The 14,577-nt window shown below is 47.5% G+C and overlaps 1 protein-coding gene across 1 annotated transcript in view; it reads right to left on the bottom strand.

Annotated features, from left to right (window-relative positions):
- SLC25A40 (solute carrier family 25 member 40) overlaps positions 1-14,577 on the bottom strand; it is a 79,859-nt gene that overhangs the window by 15,005 nt on the left and 50,277 nt on the right. The window contains exon 11 of the mRNA XM_074945982.1: positions 4,609-4,689. Within this exon, the coding sequence (XP_074802083.1) occupies positions 4,609-4,689 (81 nt within the window). The remainder of the gene's footprint in view (positions 1-4,608; positions 4,690-14,577) is intronic.

The raw sequence follows: 14,577 nt of genomic DNA, 5'->3' as shown, positions 1-14,577 counted from the left end.
TTGCCGGGTGTAAACTAATTAAGGTGGAAAGATATAATTGGTTAAATAATCATGCTACAATATGTTAGGATTGGTTAGTTAAATTTCAGTAAAATGATTGGTTAAGGTATAGCTAAGCAGAACTCAAGTTTTACTATATAGTCTGCAGTCAATCAGGAAGTAAGGGGGGGAATGGGAACAGGGAATGTGGGTGGGGAAATTGGAATCATGTGTTGCTAAGGGGGGGAATGGGAACAGGGACACAGGTAAGGCTCTGTGGTGTCAGAGTTGGGAAGGGGGACACTAAGGAAGGAAACTGGAATCATGCTTGCTGGAAGTTCACCCCAATAAACATTGAATTGTTTGCACCTTTGGACATTGTTGCTCTCTGTTCATGCGAGAAGGACCAGGAAAGTAAGCGGGTGAAATTGGTCTGGTTTATGATGAACCTGAGGAACTTTCTGTGGCCCTGGAAGATGGAGATGTGGAAATAGGTGTCTTTCAAGTTGAGGGTGGTGTACCAGTCCCCTGGATCTAGGGAGGGAATAATGGAGGCCAGGGAGACCATGCAGAACCTCAGCTTCTTGAGATAGTTGTTGAAACGATGCAGGTCTAAGATGGGTTGAAGAACCTCTTTGGCCTTTGGGATTAGGAAATAGTGGGAGTAAAACCCTTTCTCTCTCAAGCTCTGAGGCACCTTCTCCCCAGCCCCTACCCTCAGGAGGGCTTGAACCTCCTGGACTAGAAGTTGCTTGTGAGAAGGGTCCCTGGAGAGGGACAGGGATGGGAGGGAGAGGTGGAAGAAAACTGAAGGGTGTAACCTTCCTCCACCATACTCAGCATCCAATGATCTGAGGTGATGAGGGACCACACCGGGCTGAAGTAGGAGAATCACTTTAAAAACAGGGGGCGGAGGGGCAGGATCCGGAATGGAAATTGATAACACGCTTTTGGGCATCTCTTCAGAAGTTCTGCTTGGGGGTCTCCTGGGTATCTATTTGAGCCCAGTAGCAAGGCTGAGGTGTAAAGGAATGATTGCCTGCATTTATAATCTCTCTTCATTTTTTCAACAGGTCTTGGTGAGGTGGCAGAGATGAGAAGCGGGCAGGTTGCTGAGATCTGAAATGCTTCCTCGGAAGTGCCGGGGAGTAGAGGCCCAGCGATCTGAGGGGAGCCATGGAATGTTTCAGGTGCGAGAGTTTCTAATCCATCTTTTCAGAGAAGAGGGAGATTTCCTCAAACAGACGATCCTGAATGGATTGTTGAACCTCCGGTGGCAACCCCCAGGATTGGATCCAGGAGCACCTTCTCATGACCACAGCCGATGTCACTGTTTTGGCTGCTGCGTCTAGGGCCACCTGGAAGGAGGTCCTGGCTATGGTCTTTCCTTCCCTCATCAGAACAAAGAATACTTGCCTGGACTCCTGGGGCAGCGAGTCCTTACACTCTGCCATCAAGTCCCAGACATTATAGTCATACCTCCAAAGCAAGATCTGCTGGTTGGAAATGCGGAGCTGTAACCCACCAGTAGAATAAATCTTTCTACCAAACAGGTCCAGCCTCTTTGAGTCCTTTGGCTTCGGGGTTGCGCCTTGCAGCCCTTGCCTGTCTCTTTCGTTGGCCGCTGTGACCACAAGGGACCCGAGGTGGGGGTATTCAGACCTCTTGGCAGGAACATACTACTTTTCTGCTATTTTTGAAATGGGGAGTAGAGAGGAATGGGTCTGCCACAGGGACCTGACTGGACCCATAAAGGCTTTGTTGAGGGCTAGGGCCACCTTTGATGGGACCGCCGCAGCCAAGATGTTGACCAGGCTGTGTGAGGACTCTTTAAGCACCTCCACCTCTAGCCCCAGGTTAGAAGCCACACTTTTCAATAGCTCCTGATGAGCACTGAAGTCATCCTGCAGCACCAAGCCACTCAGTCCTGACAGCTACGTCTGGGGAAGAGGAGGAGGAGACCTGCTCCAAGAAGGCACCTTCCTCCTTGTCTTCTGCACCAACCCCATCATGCAGGCCTAACTCCCGAGTGTCGATACTGGAGTCAGGATCAGATGCTGGATAGCATGGCGGAGGGGCCCTTCTCTCAGACACCACTGACTATGAACAGTTGGAAGGCAGCCCCGGTACTGGGAGGAACCCCCATGGATTCCAAAATTGCCACTGGACCCGCATAGGCCACTGCCCTCTGGGGCAGGTGCATGCATGGGAATCCGATGGAATGTATGTCAGGTACGGGTAACAGCCCCTTGATTGGGTGCAGGACTCCACCTCTGACTTCAAGTCAGTTTGGGGAGACCACGAGGGGGTCAAACCTCTTGCTTCCGCTGGTCCGTGCTGAGGATCCAGGGATCGGTGCCAGAGCAGGGAAGTTTTGCTGATGTTGGCAGGGCCAGTTTCCCTTGGAAAGGTATCTGAGGACCTGGTGCAGGGTTAGAGCTTGGGACAAAATACTTCCTTCTACTCAATGATCTCTCCAGTGCCGGAAGTTGTCCCACCTGGGTCAGCAGTATCAGGAGAGTCATCAGGTCCTTGGCCGCTGTGAAGGCCTCCAGGGTGGATAGTACTGTGATCCTGCTTCCTGCTGATGCCACGGTGTCCCCCAGGTTTCAGTGGATGGTCCTGCATAAGATTCAATGGCACCTGTGAGGCAGGCGGAGTCGACGGTGTCACTTGCTGAGTGGGAGTGGAGGAGTGGCCCAACACAGTTCGCAGTCTGCTGGATTCCCCTTGCTTGTTCTTCCTCGGTTCTGGAGAGCATCCCCTCTTGGAGACATTGTTTCTTGTGATTCTTTCTCAGCACTGGTAAAGGGGAACTATGCTGAGAAACCCATGCTGCTGGAGGAGCACTCTGTACTGATGTCAAGGTACTTGGTGCCAAGTCTGACCAGTTTGGCTCCGACGCCAGTCTGAGTGCACCTTCCATCAAGATGGCCCATAGCGTAGCCTCCCTGTCCTTTTTTTGTCCGAGGCTTGAACTCATGGCAGATCTGGCAATGCTCTCGCACATGGGATTCCCCCAGATGCTTCGGACAGCTGGAGTGTGGGTTGCTCACCGGCATGGGCTTGCCGCAAGAGGCACAGGGTTTGAAGTCCAGAGACTGGGGCATGACCAATCTCAAAGGCAGACGATGCCGCTCTAAGCAAAAAGAGAGTCTAACTGTACAGACTACTGCTAAAGAATAAAACTGAAGGTAATTAAACTTGAGCAAGAAAGGAGGAAACAACAGAACCACTGATTGAACGCTATGCTGAGGCAAGAGAAGTTGTTCCAGAGACTGCCACGGGCGACAAGAAGGAATGGAGACAGTGCAGGACCAGCTGGGCCCCTTATATTCGCGCTTGAGCATGCAGCACCAGAGGATGCTGGAGCCAGGCTGATGGATACTATTGAGGGAAAAATCTCTGTGCACACGGCACACATGCACCTAACAGAATGGACATGAGCAAGCACTCGAAGAAGAAACATGTTTTCAGTTTTAGTAATTTCATGTGATAAAGATGAGGACTTTTAGAATGATTTTTTTATTCTGATAGCGTGCCTTTTTAAACAAATAAACTGAAGCCAGTGGTGCTGTGAAAACTGATGTTCCAGAGTTATATGGAACATCCAATACCACCACTCCTGTCTTGTGGATTTAGTAATACAAGGCCATAATATGACTAGCCCTCTCTCAGAGCATCATGACACAAAAGCCCAACTTTCAATGATGTTACGTAATCTTCCTGATTCTGTTTTGGGCCTTCTGGCATTCATTAGCCCACAGTAACAAGCCAGCAACTGTCCAGAGTGATTTACCATAGTAAACTCTATTCCGAGCTACCACCCCTCTACTCAGATGCAAACCAAGATCTCAGCAAAACTTCCTTAAACACTTATGACTGCAGATAAAAAAGGCTGTTGAAGCTACAGCTTTGTTTCTGAAGACAGAGAATACCAAAAAGGATTAGTGAGAAAAAGTAGAACCAAAAAAAGGGGATGTTCCTAAGCATTGATGTGGAAGTAGTAGTGACTGGTAGGAGATAAATCACACTCAACCCACAATAAAATTAGGCCCCCACTGAGCCCCTAAAGAGAGTTGGATCTCCCTTGCCCCCAAGAACAGAGTTCTTAAGTGTCTCCAGGTTCCGGTCTGTCTTAGTTCTGTGTTTGCTTTACAAATTGTATTTCTCACCTGCTGGAAAAGCTATTTTCACCTGCAAAAACTACCTTTTATCCCTATCAACTGGACGTAAAACATCTTTTTGTTTTGTTTTTCACAATTCTTTAGTTGCAGAACTTGTCACGCTACTTTGCTGTCAGTGACAATTTGGGAAAATAATTACAACTACATTAATTGATATAACTGATGCATGTGGTACATACTAATTGTCACATGCTTGAAAAATAAACCACCTCTGTTCTTAGACACTGTTAGACATGTTAATTGATAATCTCTCAATTAAGAGTTGACTAGAATTGCATATTTTTATATATTTTTATTTTCATGACTGCTCCACAGCTAACAACATTCATGTGGAAGGACATGAGTATTTTTTATCTTGCCCATGACAGATTCTATAAAAACCTCGTTAATGATTAAATCCGCTTAATTTCCTTTATTCTTGGAAATATATGAAAGCAGTTACCAGCAAATAATCCAGTAAATCCATGCTCAGCAACAATTTTCTTCATTACTGTCCATGTTGAGGTGGACCTCTTCTGTGATACTAGATAGAGTACAACAAAATAAAAAGTGTTAATTAAACAGAATACAAATTAATACCACAATAGAAAAGCAATAAATACTCTTGAAAATTAGACGGATCACATCAATGAAATGCACTAGCTGTTTTTATTTTAGTCACATTTTAAATTTGTTTTACATTAATTTTGGCCATACTGATGGAGAATGAAGGAGTTGTTTTATTATTTAATAAATATTGCATGAACCTCAATTTATCTGTTAAATATTATCCTGCCTGACTGCAATGAGTTAAATCCAAGGAGGCTGCTAAGGGAGAAGCAAACCAGAAAAAAAAGTGGCAAAGATAAGGCTGGGGAAATTATAAATTGGGGAATGCTCCTGCTTGGCTCCCATAAGGCTGACCTGGTTTACTGTGCTCAAGGCCAAAAGCCTAGGATCAAAGGGGATCCTAAACCTTAAAGATGCTGGCCCAGGAAGGAAAGGGACTGAGTGGATTGTCAGCAGTAGTGGGTAGAAATGAGCCTCTTGCGGACAGATACAAAGAAACTGCAGCAAGCAGGTTAGCTCTCCCAATTCAGAGATGGAAATACGCTGGGCCTAACTCAGCTACGGATAAAGAGGTTAAGCCTAGGTAAAGAAACGCGTACAGAACTCTTTTTTGTTTTAACCCTGTAATACATGGCCAGAAAGGGTTAAACATCCTGCAGAATAAATGACTCAAATTCAACCCTTAAAGACATGTGGGGAGATAATGTTTATGTTTTTGTGTATTTACATATATATGGGTAGTTGTCAACAATGTAATCAACAGCCCCTGTCTATGCTGTATTCTGATAATTAAGAGATAAAAAAAATGGTTACTGAACTTCTCGTAACTGTTGTTCTTTGAGATGTGCTGTTCACATCCATTCCAATCAGGTGTGCGTGCACGTGCACAGTAGCCAGAATTTTTTTCCCCTAGTAGCAACTGTAGGGTCGGCCTGTGCACCCCCTGGAGTAGCGACTTCATGGCATCCAGTATAGAGACCTGCTGACCCTGCACCCCCTCAGTTCCTTCTTGCCAGCTACTCCATCAAAGGGGTAGGAGGGTGGGTATTGTAATGGACATGAACTACACATCTGAAAGAACAGTTACGAGAAGGTGAGTAACCATTTTTTCCTCTTCGAGTGCTTGTTCGTGTAAATTCCAATCAGGTGACTCACAAGATGGGGTTGGAGTCGTCCACTGATTGGAGCACTGCTCGACCGAAGGCCGCATCATCTCTGGCCTATTGTGTAATTGCATAATGTGTGGTAAAAGTGTGGATGGAGGACCACGTCGCTCCTCTGCAGATTTCCTGAGTAGGGATCTGAGCCAGGAATGCTGTTGACAAAGCCTGCACCCTGGTGGAGTGTGCAGTGATTGGGGGTGTGGGAACTGCCGCCAGGTTGTAGCACTCGTGTATGCAGGATGTGATCCATGACAAAATGCATTGTGAGAACAAGGCCCTTCATTCTGTCTGCTATCGCCATGAACAGCTGGACTGATTTTCTCAACGGCTTTGTTCTTTCGATGTAGAAAGCTAGTGCCCTGAGAACATCTAGTGCGTGGAGTCTCTGCTCCCTGCCACTAGAATGCGGTTTAGGGTAGAATACCAGGAGAAAGATGTGCTGGTTGATGTGAAACTGTGACACAACCTTCAGGAGGAAAGCAGGATGGGGCCTGAGCAGAACCTTGTCCTTATAGAACATGGTGTAGGGAGGCTCTGATGTTAGGGCTATGAGCTCCAACACCTTCCTGGCCAAGGTTATTGCTACTAGGAACGCCACCTTGTAAGAGAAGTAGAGCAGGGAGCATGTCGCTAATGGTTCAAAGGAGGGTCCCATGAGCCTAGCGAGGACCAGGTTGAGGTCCCAGACAGGGACAGGCTGACTGACGTTAGGGTATAGCCTGTCAAGCCCTTTTAAGAACCGGCTGACCATCAGGTTAGCAAACACAGAGCGGCCCTCCATGCCTGGGTGAAAGGCCAAGATAGCAGCTAGGTGCACCCTTATTGAAAATAACGAAAGCCCCTGCTGCTTCAGATGTAGGCGATAGCCCAGACTGAGTGGCACTAAGGCTAGCGTCGGGGCGAATGGTGCTGCGCTGACCAGATTGAAAATCTCTTCCACTTAGCAAGATATGTGGCTCTCGTAGAGGGTTTTCTGCTGCCACAAAGGGCTTGTCTAACCTGGCCTGAACAGGAAAGTTCCACCAGGTTCAACCATGGAGCTTCCATGCTGTGAGGTGAAGCGACCCGAGGTTCAGATGTTGAAGACTACCATCATCTTGTGACAGAAGGTCTGGGCAGAGTGGCAGGGGCTTCTATGGACATGTCTAGGAGAAATGTGTACCAGTGCTGATGGGGCCAGGCTGTTGCTATCAATATGACCTGAGCTCGTTCCCTCCGGATCTTGAGGAGTACCCTGTGAACTAGCGGTCTGGGCGAAAAGGCATATAGGAGGCAATCTCCCCAATGGAGGAGGAACACATCTGCACTGGAGCCTGGGGTACGATTTTGGAAGGAACAGAACTGCTGGCACTTCCTGTTATATCAAATGGCAAATACGTCTATCTGGGGAAAGCCCACCTCTGGAAGATTGAAATAGCAACGTCTGGGTGAAGGGACCACTTGTGGCCATGAAATGACGTGCTGAGGTGGTCCGCCAGCTCGTTCTGTACTCCAGGGAGGTATGATGCCTGGAGGTGTATTGAATGTTCTACACAGAAGTCCCACAACATGAGGGCTTCCTGGCACAGGGGAGAGGAGCACGCACCCCCGTTTGTTAATATAGAACATTGCCGTGGTGTTATCCGTCATGACTGATCACGCTGTCCCGTTAAGTATGCCCAGAAGGTCTGGCATGCCAGGCACACTGCTCTCAGCAATCTGACGTTGATGTGGAGAGCCAGATCCGCCTGAGACCAGAGACCTTTAGTCCTGCAGTCTCCTACCTGTGCTCCCCAGCCCAAGTCTGATGCATCCGTCACTAGCAACTGAGACAGCTGCAGACTGGCAAAGGGGATCCTTGAGCATACCTCCTGAGGGTTGAGCCACCACAGGAAGGAATAGAGGATGGGGCAAGGCAGGGCCACTATCCTGTTCCTGGATGGGCGGTACACTGACACAAGCCACGACTGAAGAGGTCGAAACCTGAGTCTGGCATGCTGCATTACGTAGGTACAGGCAGCCATGTGTCCGAGAAGCTTCAGGCAGTTTCTTGCTGTGGTGGTGGGAAACTGAGGCCTCAAATTATATTGGTCAGGGCCTGAAATCTCGCTTGCGGCAGGTATGCCCTGGCCTGGGTCGAGTCCAATATTGTCCCTATAAATTCTATCCTCTGGACAGGGGGCAGAGTCGATTTCACTTTGTTTAAAAGGAGACCCAGGCTGTCAAAGGTGGCTCTAATGAATCTGACCTGAGCTTCCCCTTGGGTCTCGGAGCAGCTCTTGATCAGCCAGTTGTCAAGGTAAGGAAACACCTGTACCCGGTGCCTGCACAGAAACACAGCGACGACTGCCATGTACTTGGTGAAAACACAAGGTGCTGATGACAGGCCAAATGGGAGGACTGTAAATTGGTAACTGGTGTTGTTCACCAGGAACCTGAGGTACTTCCTGTGGGGCTGGGTGATCGCGATATAAAAGTATGCATCTTTCAAGTCGAGGGCAGCATACCAGTCTGCTGGATCCAGTGAGGGAATAATGTGGAACTTGAGTTTCTTCACAAACTTGTTGCGTTCTCTGAGGTCCAGGATGGGCCTGAGGCCACCTTGGCTTTCTGTATTAGGAAATACCAGGAGTAAAAGCCCTCGCCCCTGTGCTCCTGAGGAACCTCCTCCACCACCCCTAAAAATAGGAGCAACTACACCTCCTGAATAAGGAGCTGCTTGTGAGAAGGGTCCCTGAAGAGGGATGGGGAAAGGGGCGGAAAGGGCGGGAGGGCACAGAATTGGATAGAGTATCCCCACTCTACAGTGTGGAGCACCCATCGGTCCGAGGTGATATGGGACCATGCACAGTAGAAAGGGGATAGTCGGGATGAGAAGATAAGGCGGGGCGGATCCATTGTTAGGTATGGTACACCATCCTTGACTGTGCCAGTCAAAAGGCCAGCTTGGACCCTGAAGATGGCTTGGGTTGTCCCGAGCTCTGGCCAGAAGGTTGGCGCGGCCTTCTCCTGCCATTCTGATTTCTCCTGCTGGACCTGTCTTGGTGATTCTGCTGACCGAACTGCTGGGGCTACAGACGGAAATGTCTCCGCTGGGTCGAAGGAGTATAGAGGCCCAGGGACCTGAGGGCAGCTCTAGAATGTTTAAGGCTGTTCAGCCTTTTGTCCGTCTTCTCTGAGTCTCTCACCCTCAAAGGGCATGTCTTGACTAGTTTGCTGTACCTCGTAGGGGAGGCCAGAAACCTGGAGCTATGAGCCCCTTCTCATGACCACACCAGTAGCCATAACCCTGGTTGCCACATCAGCCCCGTCCAGTGCCGCCTGAAGGGAGGCCCTGGAGATCAGTCTCCTTTCCTCAACCAAAGTTGAAAATTCAGAGTGGGAGTGTGAGGGGAGCAACTCCATAAATTTTGCCATCGCCAAGCAGGCATTGTAGGAGTATCTGCTGACGATGACCTGTTGGTTGGATATACGGAGTTGCAGTCCCCCTGTGGAGTAAACTTTTTGCCCAAAAAGGTCTAATTTTTTGGCAGCCCTATTCTTGGGTGAAGGGCCTTGAAATCCTGGTCTTTCCTGCTGGTTAGCAGCATCCACCACCAGGGAATCAGGCTGGGGGGTTGGAATAGAGGTGCTTATTGTGCTTGGCCGTAGGTGGCAGAGAGGTCGGAGTCTGCCAAAGGGTCTTGGTCATGTCCGTTTTTTATTAGTGGTAAGGTGATACGGATGGGGCCATAGGGAGCCAGGATGTCCACCATAGGGTCTGCATCATCCACAACTTCCTCCACCTTAATGCCCAGACCCTGGCGACCCGGCGCAGCAACTGCTGCAACTCTCTGGAGTCTTCCAGAGCTGGGGCTACTGAAGTGCCCGCTAGTGCCTCATCTGGTGAGGAAGAGGAGGAGGAGACCACCAGGGTAGGTGGTTGCTCCCTACCATCCCCACGTGAGAGATCTCTTGACCGCATGGAAAAAACGGTAGGTTGGTCTGGTCCTGCAGGTGTGACAGGCACAGGTGTATCAGTGCCGACCTCGGGCCCCCCGTGGGTGCTGGCGCCTGGTGCAGCATGAACGCTGGGGTTCCTGTGGGTGCTGTGGCAGCTGGTGTTAACGACGGAGGTGGTGCCAGTGCCATCATCGGTGCCGAGAGTGTCTTGCACCGAAGCTGCAATTGGGGCCGCTGATACCTCCGGTGCCAAAGCGGTCGGTGCCTAGAATGGCACCGCAAATGCCAGTGTTAATGCCTGATGCACTGGCTCTGGTGCCAATCATGGTGGAACGAATGTCGCGGAGGCCACTGATGCTGCACCTGAGCAGGACCCCGGCTCCGACCCTGGGCTTGATGGGAAGCCCACGTAGATCAAAAGGGTCACTGCTATGGATTTTGCCACTGAGGGGCCCACTGCATCAGGTGGGACCACCTATGGTGCCGTGAGGAGGATCTTCTGCTCCTGCTATAATTGGAGTGGTATGAGTCCAACTCCGAGTAGGATGGCCAGGGAGGCGCTGCTCCTCTCGAGTTAGAGCATAGAGAAGCAGGAGATTGACTGCACTCTCTGGATGGTGGAGCTGGAGCAGATGGGTGCTGAATGTGATGGGGTTCAGCGTGCCATTATCGCCGGCTTGCCCTTAGAATGCATGGGGGGAGGGGGTCTAGATGGAACCTGCGGTGCTGAGACACTGTCCTGTCTTGGTGGTGAGAACAGCACTGTGAGCTTCAATAGCTTCTGTGCTGCCTCAAAAGCCTCTGGGGTGGAAGGGCGTGGTAGATGCTCTGATGGGTGCGGTGAGCGAGACAGGCCTGGACTCGACTGCCTCGCTTGGGCAGGAGTCAACGTGGCCCCCCTCTGAGTTCCCGAGCCGTGACCCGACTGAGGTGCCACTGGTGGCTGGTCCCTGGGTTTTACCGAGTAAGAACGACCACTCTCCAACCTCTTTTTCTTCTGCGCCAGCAGTTGGGACTGGAATGACCCTGAGAGGTTCCATGACGGTGCCTAGCTTCCTTGCCGGCATTTTTCTTTAGCGCCGGATCCTGGGTGCTACTTGCTGGGATCCCCGGTGCCTGGATCCGAGTGAGGTCGGACAGCTGCCGCCATAAGGAGGATTTTGAGATACTGCTTCCTCTCTTTAATGGTTCTCGGTCGGAACTCCTGACAGCTGGTGACTCTCACCAATGCACCTTAAGCAGGATGTGTGGGGGGAGGGTCACTTTTTGGCATGTGCTTCGTGCAGATCTGGCAAGACTTAAAGCCCAGGGATTGCAGCATTCCCCAGTAACAAATGGGGAAGGAAACAGAGGTGGGACCCCCTGTAACTAAAACTTATAAAGAAACTACTAAACTAAACTATACAAGTTAGTGGAAGCTAACTATGTACAGCGTATAAAGTACTGCTACTCCACTTGCCGAAGCAAGAGAAGAGCAAGGGGAAGTTCCAGCTATTGTCACTGGCGGTAAGAAGGAACTGAGGGGGTGCAGGGCTCTATATTGGATGCCACGAAGACATGACTCCAGGGGGAGCCCAGGCCAACCCTACGGTTGCTGCTAGGGAAAAAATCTTCTGGCTACTGTGCACGTGTGCGCACACACACACACACACCTGACTGGAATTGACATGAATAAGCACTAGAAGAAGAACATCATCCTAGCATTTAAATGAATTGTAAACACAGGATATCTCTGTGTTCATCTCTCTTTGAAATGTATACCAAATAATCTGTGAATGGAGGAAGAACAGGCAATTGTCTTATGTTAATTCGTATTGCTAAGTACTGGTGATTGACCCACTTCAAAGACACCCTGATTACTATTTCAGAGTAACAGCCGTGTTAGTCTGTATTCGTAAAAAGAAAAAAGAAAAGGAGTACTTGTGGCACCTTAGAGACTAACCAGTTTATTTGAGCATGAGCTTTCGTGAGCTACAGCTCACTGCATCCGATGAAGTGAGCTGTAGCTCACGAAAGCTCATGCTCAAATAAACTGGTTAGTCTCTAAGGTGCCACAAGTACTCCTTTTCTTTTTTCTTTTTCCTGATTACTATTGTTCCCTGAGGGACTCCAACTTGTTAAAGAAGTCCTGAAATTGTATAAAAGATCCTTGGGTCCCAATCCTTCTTATCTCAGATCTGCTTAAGCTTCATCAGGGGAAGTTTGAGTCACAATATTGAGGTCCCAGTTATGCTGGTACTCCCTGAAGATGATATCAGACATTGGACTATAACCTATGAACTAAATTCTAAAGGAACTCTTTGAAACTACAAAGCTCACCATTTTTGCTATGAATATGAACCTCAAAAATTGAACTCATGTCTGTATGTAGATTGATTTAACTATACTCACTCACTCTCTCTTTTTTTAAAATAAATTTTAGTTTAGTTAATAAGAATTGGCTGTATGTGCGTATTTGGGAAAGATCTGAAATATTCAATAACCTGGAAGGTAACGTGTCCAATCCTTTGCGACTGGTAGAACCTTTTCTTTTATTTGATGAAATAAAATTTTCAGAAATCTTGTTGTACTTAAAGTACTGCACAGGATCTTTTTGGGGGGATAAGGCAAAGCGCCACATTTACTGGTAATACATGTATCAATCAATACTGTATCATAGGCATATGATATATATTACACTCATGCAATCACATACACATACAAACACACTCTGTCTTCTTGTTGTTACCAACTAGGTGCTCCCCTTAACTTCACTGGTCAGATGAGTTGGATGGGGGAAGGGTGGAACTGGGCTTCTGTCGATCCGGATCGATGCTCTGATGTTGACAAGATGAGACCTGGGGTCCTCTGCAAGACACCTCACATTTATAGCAGTTTCCCTCTCATGCAAATCTATACCAGATACAAAATCTGTGTCTGTGTCAGTAGGTCATCTGTGGCGCTTCCTTCAGGATGTTGTCTTAATGCTGCCACATTTATTTTCAAAGAGGGTGTTTTCAAAAGAAGGTGCTCGCTTCTAACTCCCAAGGCTGTCTATATGTCTGATCTTCTTTAATGAGCCCACTTGACAGGTTCTATTGTTCTTGCGTCTGGCTTCCATCCCCTCTCCAACTGTTGCAGCTGTCTGGAGGTGCTTGCCTTCCACGCCTTACTCATTCACACCTCATTCATTCAACACGGGAATTGATTAAAAGGGGAGAGATCGTGTTCTACTCCTAGCGAAAAGACATTTTTCTTCTACCTTAACTATCCTTAGGGGCTATAACATTATACCAAGGCTCAATACAAAGTTTCTATATAAGGATTTGATACAAAGTTCCTATATCAAAGGACTTGATACAAAGTTATATGAAAATAGAGGTTATATATGGAAAGACTTAATACAAGGTTATATGAAGAGGCATAATACAAAGTCATATGAAAATGATACACAGTTATGCAAAGATGCTTAATGCAGAGATTTACCTACAATCTTCACCATATTGGACTTGAGTACCTGGATGGAGGCCTAAGGCTGGGTTACTTCGAGGGAACTGTATTGTTGGTTTCTGGGCAACCAGGGAGGTAATAAAGAAGCTGTTTTATACTGGCTTGGTAAATCTAAGTATTGAAAATATCCACCAGCTTTGGGAATTATCTGCCCCATTCTTTGCAATTCACCCTAATCGAGTGACCTCAGCTGGCCCCCACTGGAACCCTGGTCACAAACCCATTTTCCTAGACCCTGTATTCCTTTTGACAAACAGATATACTTTGAAGAAACAGTTTTTGTGTCACTTGAATCAGCTGCTTTCACAGGGCCCAGAGGAAAAGGGCTTGCAGATGACAAACAAACAAACTAACACCCATATATGTGGCAAAAGTGCTCTTCAGAATTGAACGAAATATGAGGCCCAGCTGAAGGTGCTTTCCAGCCCTGACTCGAAAGGGGACACGGAACACAACACACTTCTGGATGCAGTCACAGAGAACACTCAACTGCAACAGCAACCAGTCCTAGTGAAAGACTAAACTAGTGCTTTTCTAGATGAGCAAAGCTAAATTTCAAACTAGATGTTAATCTAACTAGACTACTTACATGAATTTCAAAATAAGTTATTACATTCTCACTTCTGACTCAAAGTGGTGGTTGCAGTGACATTTTAATGTATACTAAATTGATAAAACATATGACCAACAAAGAAAGACACACACTGGAAAAGAATTAAAATTAAAAACCTTGGCACAATTGTCCAAAATGGAACAAGCAACCTGAAGAGAAATGCCTTAGGACGATCAAACCAACAACAATAGTTAGTTTACTTGAGGTAATGACACCCCAGCCTAAACATTAGGACAGCCATATTTTCTGGTTGGCCATCTACATTTTAAGTCTTAGCTTTGCAAGAACAAGTTAAAAATTAGTTAGACAAGTTGGATATGTTCCATTCACAAGGGCCTGATGAAATACATCCTAGAATACTCAAGGAGCTGACTGAGGAGGTATCTGAGCCACTAGTGATTATCTTTGAAAAGTCATGGAAGAGATTCCAGAGGACTGGAAAGGGGCAAATATAGTGCCCACCTAAAACAGAAAAATAAGGACAGTTCAGGGAATTACACCAGTCAGCTTAACTTCAGTACCGGGAAATATAATGGAGCAAATAATTAAGCAATCAATTTACAAACACCTAGAAAATAATAAGGTAAGTAACAGCATGGATTTGTCAAGAACAAATTGTGTCAAACCAACATAATAGCTTTCTTTGACAAGGTAACAAGCCTTGTGGATGGGTGCG

Source organism: Natator depressus, chromosome 2 (genome assembly GCF_965152275.1).
Source record: "Natator depressus isolate rNatDep1 chromosome 2, rNatDep2.hap1, whole genome shotgun sequence".
Classification (NCBI taxonomy): domain Eukaryota; kingdom Metazoa; phylum Chordata; order Testudines; family Cheloniidae; genus Natator; species Natator depressus.
The sequence above is the reverse complement of the archived record's forward strand: the minus strand, read 5'-3'. Positions and strand labels throughout refer to the sequence as shown.